The sequence below is a fragment of the Neomonachus schauinslandi genome, chromosome 8 (assembly GCF_002201575.2).
Source record: "Neomonachus schauinslandi chromosome 8, ASM220157v2, whole genome shotgun sequence".
NCBI classification, from domain to species: domain Eukaryota; kingdom Metazoa; phylum Chordata; class Mammalia; order Carnivora; family Phocidae; genus Neomonachus; species Neomonachus schauinslandi.
In genome coordinates this window covers 141,889,754-141,896,731 of record NC_058410.1, presented here as the reverse complement: position 1 = coordinate 141,896,731, position 6,978 = coordinate 141,889,754, and the positions used below count along the sequence as shown (strand labels likewise).

Here is a 6,978-nt window from a genome sequence, read left to right as displayed (position 1 = left end):
TCTTCCATTTCGCCAGGGAAACAGGAGAGCTCGCCCACCCAGCCTCAGGATGGAGGCTCGCTCCTTGGAGAGAAAACAGCCGCGGTGAAGGAATGACAGTGCAACTCACGTTCTGCTCGGTCACATATTTTATTTATCCGGTGAAGGAAGAAAGAGAGGAGAGACAGAACTCGAAGGTGGCACGATTTCTGAGAGAATACCAAGGTCACGTGTTCCTTAGTCCAGCTTAAATCCACAGACTAAGTAAAAGTGCATAGGGGTGAGATGAGCATCTTGCTGGAGAATAAAACATCTTATTTGAGGAAGAAAACCCTTTTTAAGGTTAATATCTATTCACGGGTTTCTTATTTGAGGATGGCTTACTTTTGTCTTTATAAAAACACGACAGCACTGTATAAACTGCTGGGGTTGGATATTGAAAGGTGAGTAGCTGCTGATTCGGAGATTTTTCTGGGAGTCCAGATCTCAAACAGTCCCACTGAGGTGAGAGCCCTGGGGTGATCGCAAACACGGCCCCGGGGAGACACAATGACACGCGGCAAAAGAGGAATCTCAGACACCACAGTCCAGGATCTCTGTCCTATGGATGGAAACTGAGGCCGGGGGAGGTTAAACGGATCCCCCAAGGTCACACAGCTAGGTAGTAGTAGCTTCTCATTCTCCGGCTTTTGGACACTGCATAGATACTCCTAATGTTAATTTCTTCCCCAAGATTCTAAAGTTGGCAATTTTAGCTTTTCAAGTGAAAACACTGGAGAAAACAAAACAAAACCAAAAGAAGATTGGCAGAGAACTCCAATAAATTTGTATCCAATCTCAGTAACCTCATGTGAAGATTGAGTTAAAAGACGAACGTCTGGGTCAGAATCAAGGAGCTCGATTTTTCTATGAACACACACAACAGTATCTTACACGTAGTGAGACAGGAATAGAAGCAGCACCACACAAGAAAGATCAGGAAACCGATATTAGAAAATAAAACACACCACGTTAGCCACTGGTCATCTGGTCTAAACCGGTGGGCGCTCTCCAGTAACGCGGGGAAATGACAGGGAGTCACGATATTTGAGAGGGGAGCTCCCGGGGGCTCCCGGTGGGCACACAGAGCACCCCCAAAGCAGCTCGGTGCATATGCATGGGTCTCCACGGGCATCACCTCCTCCGGAGCCCCTCCGGAACCGAGCCGATACGAGCTCACGCCCCGCGCTGCCCGCAGCCGAGCCCCACCCTGGGGCCAGCCAACGCCCTAGCCCCATCATCTCCAAAGCCAGCCCCACTCCTTGTGGATGAACACTGTGTGTAATCAGAGAGGGGGGACTGGGGTGGGAGGTGTCTCAGGTTGCTGAAACAGGCTGGACATTCTGAACCCTGGACAGAGTGACGGGAATCTTTGTTTCCCCGGGGCCCGGGGCTTTTGTAATGGGCTGGGTGTGGGCCTTGATGTCTGCGATGCGCTCTTTAAACTTTTGCTGAAGGAGCTTTTCCTCTTTGGAGTAGCTTTTCACGAACACTGACATCAGCAGGCACCCCGCCATGGACATGCCCCCGAGGCAGAGGAGAACGGCCCCGGCCAGCTTACACACGTCAAGGGCTCCGTTGAACCGCACAGCATGCGTGTCCACCACCACGAAGTCGGCTTCGCCAAAGGCTTCGATTTTGGGGGGCACCAGAAAGCCCACAGCCAGAACAGTCAGTCCAAGAATCACGAAGACTGTGCCGGAGATGAGTCCAACCTGGAGAAAGACACGGAGGCAAGACAGGGTAAGCTCAGCACTTTGGCTCTCTTGAGCCCCCCAGAGCAGGACTTGGTTTCCGGGAGCAGTTGATATTCCCGAGCACCCCAAATTTGTGATCATTTCCTAGTGATAAAAGAAGGCGAAAGGACGCCCTTTCTCTTTTTAATGCCAACCAGACACGGCAGCACTGCCTTGATTTTGCCTTTGAGCTTTCTCTTCGTACAAAGCTTTGCAGCTGACAAAGCCACCTTTGGTTTAGGTTGTCTCCTTCAGTCTTTGAGCAAGAGCAAAGCGGCCCTGATACCCGGGAAGAGCCTCACTCTATCCACTAGGTCCTGGAGCTCTCAGAAGCTGTTCCCCTACGGATGTAATCTGTGACACAGAATGTCCACGTCGGACAAGCTCATTCCATGCCCGTCACAGAGGGACACGAAACAAGTCCGCTTCATCGTTTTTTTTTTGCCTTTTTAAAAAGATTTTATTTATTTATTTGAGAGAGAGAGAATGAGAGAGAGAGCCTGAGAGGGGGCAGGGTCAGAGGGAGAAGCAGACTCCCTGCTGAGCAGGGAGCCCGATGCGGGACTCGATCCCAGGACTCTGGGATCATGACCTGAGCCGAAGGCAGTTGCTTAACTGACTGAGCCACCCAGGCGCCCCCGTTTCATCATTTTGTCTAACAGACAAAAACAGGGTCATTGTGCAAAGCTCAAAATATCCACAGCCTTTCCACAGCCTTCCCCCCGCCCCGCCCCCGCTCCAATAATACAAACAACAGCTGCTTCTTTACCCATTACCGCTTTAGTCTTACCCTCATCTGTCCCTCCCTGTGGTAAAATTTGTTATTTATTTATTTATTTATTTATTGGCCAATCATAGAATTGGCCCTGATAATCCAGAGTGAACTCCACTCTGCCCACCCAAAGCCCATGTCCTGTAACACATCCTTCCTCATATTCTTACTGAGATACCCCAGGAGACCCTCTGATGTCACCTCTCTCACTGTGATGAGGGATCAACTCAACTTGTCCAACGTACAGGTATGTTTCCCGGTGATTTGGTTGGAGGACATTGGCAATCCGTGTAACTACCACCTCTTCCCCCAAATTACTGGGAAGGAACCATAATTGCTAGTTTACAGGTCAGGTAATGTCACCTCAAGGAGGGTGGGTCACTGGCCCGAGGATGGATGACAGCTAGCAGGTCACTGAGAAATTGCATTAGCTCCAGTTCGAATACAATATAACACACTGAAGCGGGAGAGGATTGCCTACCATCGGGTGGTTTGGAGGTTTGCAACGGACAGATTCAGGCTTGGGTTCTGGCACTGCCAACTAGTATTTCAATCATATAAGGAAAGTTATTTAAACACTTTCATCGTTAATTTCCCCATCTATAAAATGCTAAATGATCATTGGAGCTGTGGTGAGGACCAAGTGAGGCCATCCTTGAAGGCACTTAGCCCCATGCCTGAGGAAGCGATACATTGTAATAAGTGGCTATTACTACATCTATTTGGAAATGCACCTCTTGTGAAATGATGCTACACTGGAACAGCATTATAACAATCTGAGCCCTTGAAGAACAGCTAATATAGTTATTTTTAAAATACATTTAAATACATTTCCTTCTGTTCCTAATTGTTTTTAGTTAGCATGACAAAGTAGGGAAAAAACCAAATGCACAACACCATTTTATCCTGAGCTTTGAATTTAAAGCATATATATTTAAATTATTTATTAAATCTTAGGGTAATACACTAATAAAGAAGGTTTGGATAATAGAAGGAAAACATATTCACAAATCCATCAGAGAGCTAGTATTACTGAGTATCTCTTATGACCTAGGCATAGTGTTTGATATATTTTTCACTTGATCCTCAGCAGCATCTTCTGAAAAGGAGGTATTTTTATTCCCATTTCTCCTGTAAGAGACCCAGGTGAGTGGGGTGGAAGAAGCATAGTTCAAGGTCCTGTAGCTAGCAGGTGGTGTGACTGGCTCTAACCCAGGTCTGTGTGACCTCCAAGCCTCATACTCCCTTTTAGTCTCCCATGGTATTTCACCAATTACTATTTTGTATATTATCTGCTATTATCATTTTTTTAAATTACCACAGAGTTTTAGTCACTATATAGGGACAAATTTCCATTATGTAATATGGTAAAGAAACTAAAAAAAAACCAGACTCAATATAATGTCTTCTGAAAAGAATAGAAAGTTTTCTATGTAAGACTTAAGTACCATAAGAAAAGTTGGGTTTGTAAAATATAACATTTTGGATGACTTTCTACATTTTTCTAAAAATAGTGGCAAATTCACCTCCAAAGCCTAACCATTCTTTATAACTTAAAAAATGAGTCACATTGGAAAATTCAGAATGCATAAGCTAAATTAACATTAATATCCATGGTGACATGCTTCATATGTTACTAAATCCCCTTTTCCTCAAGAATTGGCACTCATCTTCAAAAACTGAGGACTGTAAGAACGTATCCATCATATTTCTGAGGTTCTTAAGAGCGACTGAGGCCAGTGTTCCGTGTCTTCTATTTCTGTCTTGCTCTCCGCATCTCTCGTTCCCGCCCTACACTCCATAAATATTCCTAACTGACTAACTTAAATGGCCAGACTGCTGACTATGGAGCCAGGTGACTGATTCTCAGAGCAGCCTGCTCCTCGACTGAGCAGTGCTTCATAGATTAAAATCCACTCTTGGACTCTCACTCAGAAGCTAACCGGCAAACCGTACCTCGCAGATGGCAGAAGCCCTGCTCACTTCAAGAACTGGAAAGTGGCTGGCCTCGCTGAGCCTTCTCCCTTTCCCCCGTTGGATCGGAGTACCCGAGAGAGGCCTGCCATCTGTGAGGGGAGCACGACGGTGGCAAACAGCCAAGTCCCAGGATCCAGAAGGTGCCCTCCACACAAGTCCAAAGAGGACCTCCAAGACATGTGCCCAGAGAGGACCCTAAACATTGTGAAAACCTGTCTGGGAAGGTTTGGGAGGCGGGTGTGGAGGGGCAGTCTTGGGACATAAAGGATGCTGTCTTAACTGAGCGTGGGACAGAGGTGATAAGGGATGCTGGGATGCATCTGCCTAACCCTGGTACCATCTTGGAGGATCGGAAGGAATAAAGATTTGGGGAGTGATGCCATACAGAACCATAAAAACCGTCTCAGGACGCAGCTCTAGGTTGAAGTGGTCCTCGGTCTAAGAGAAAAGGGGGCTCTATGAAATAGAGTTTACAAAAGGCAACACAGGGGTCCCCAAGCATCTGAAAGCACAAACAGTGCTATGGGGGTCCATGCAGAGAGCTGGAACGCCACGGGGCCTGGCCGAGCAGCCCGGGGCAGCTGGTGGGTGGGATGGCCCAGTGCCGAGGGAGAAGGGCCTCTCCCCGCTGCGACCGACCTTACAGACAGCAGCGAGGACAGTGACTTCTGAGGGCCGTCCTGGCTGTGGGTGTGTGTGTGAGAATCCATCAGCTGCCAGCCAGCACCTGCCGTGACTCGGACCAGCATCCCCACCATCATCTCCGTGTGAGCTGACGAGGTCGGACCACACCTCCGTTTGCTCCAACAAAGTGGGGCTGGCAGCAGGAGCTTCCCAGCTGTCCTGGCTGAGGACGTGGTAATGACCGCTGGAAGCGGGAACCAGCATGGCGGGAAGGACGGTGGGGGAGCTGAGGCAGCGGAAGGTGGAAGGAGCCATCTGGCTTCGAGGCAACACTCAGGGGAAGCACAGCAAGACGGAAGTGTGGCCCGTCTTCTTCATCAGCCCCACTCTGACCTCTCCTGAGCAGGACCTGGGCTTGGAGGGGTGTCCCCTGTGGGCAGTGACAGCAGATGCAACTCATCTGGTAGGGACACTGAGCTTTGTGGAGCAACCACCGATGCCTGGCTGGGGTCCCAGCCCACGCCCTCTAGGCATGATACCTGGTACCCTGACCTCGGTCTCCCACCTGATGGAGGCTCGGTCCCTCCAGCATGGGAATGCACTCAATTGTTTCCATCTTCAAAATCTATTCCAGAGCCCCGTGTCTCTCTCTAGCTACAGCTTGAACTCATCCAACCCTTGATATTCAAGCTGAGTCCCACAATTTCACTGAAATTGGTTTCTCCGAGGTCACTAAAGTCCTCCTAATTGTCCAATCCCATGTGACCTCTTTTGAATAGTCTGCAGTCAGTGATGTTAAACACTTTCGTCTTCTTAAAAACCTTCACCTGCATAACTCTCTTCTGTTTCTACATCTGCATCCTTAACAATGCACACTCAACCTGTTTTGCCAGATGTTTATTAAATTAATGGTGTTCCCCAGGGTTTCCCCCTTGATTCACAACTCTTGTTCAAGATGATCTCTGTAGGGTTGAATGTGTGGCTGTAGTTTAAACTCCTACCTATATGCCAACATCTTCCAATCCCCATCTCCAGCCTGGACTTCCTTCCTGGGCTCTAGCTCCGTATTTCTGGCAGCCAATGGGAAGATCTACACAAAAATGTCCCAAAGGCTCCTCAAACCCTAAATATTCAAAATGACACCCCTTCCTTCCTTCTTTCCTCTCTTCCTCCCTCCCTTCCCTTCATTCCTTCCTTCCTACTTTCTCTGTGTTCCTGCCATCCACCCATTCACTGAGCTCCTCTCATTTCTAGTGTAAAACCAACTCTGCAACCTCTAGCAAAACTCTGAAGAAAAATCTAACACAGAAGTTTAAACTCTGACTTAGCTCAGAGGGGGAAACTAGAGATCAGGACAGATGGGAGGAGGGTCTTGGGCGAAAAGAGAGAGGCCAGTGTCTCTCCTGTTCAGAGAGGCTGTGGAGGAGGCAGCCTTACCTCGTACCTGCACATTGCTGTGGGGACACCGTCTGAGAGGTTTCTAGGATGGGTTGAGGAGAAGGTAAGAAGGAGGGTGACTCTGAGGGGAGGAAAGCATGAATGGGGTAAGGAGATTGTTCTCCTTAGTTTATACCTCCCTTACTGAGGTGATTTGCTGCACAATCAGGTGGCGACAGCTTTCCTCAAGGTCGAGTGCAAGTCTAAGAAGAAAAGTCCCACCACGGCCAGTTTGATTCCTGGGCAGTGCGTGGCAAGGGGTCGGTGGGAGCACGTCACAGAGACTTGCAGGTGGCAGGAGTTTTGGGCACTGGGATAAAGGAGGTGTGGCTGAGGCAGCCGGGGGTAGACCCTGTGAGGCACAGAGTGTGTGTGTGTGTGTGTGTGTGTGTGTGTGTGTGTGTGTGTGTGTGT

General features: G+C 48.6%; 1 protein-coding gene across 1 annotated transcript in view; it reads right to left on the bottom strand.

The window, feature by feature from the left end:
• Nucleotides 1-1,325: 1,325 nt before the first annotated feature.
• The window catches only part of NRSN1 (neurensin 1), a 9,250-nt gene continuing 3,597 nt past the window's right edge, over nt 1,326-6,978 (bottom strand). The window contains exon 2 of the mRNA XM_021697105.1: nt 1,326-1,733. Within this exon, the coding sequence (XP_021552780.1) occupies nt 1,335-1,733 (399 nt within the window). The 3' untranslated portion in view covers nt 1,326-1,334. The remainder of the gene's footprint in view (nt 1,734-6,978) is intronic.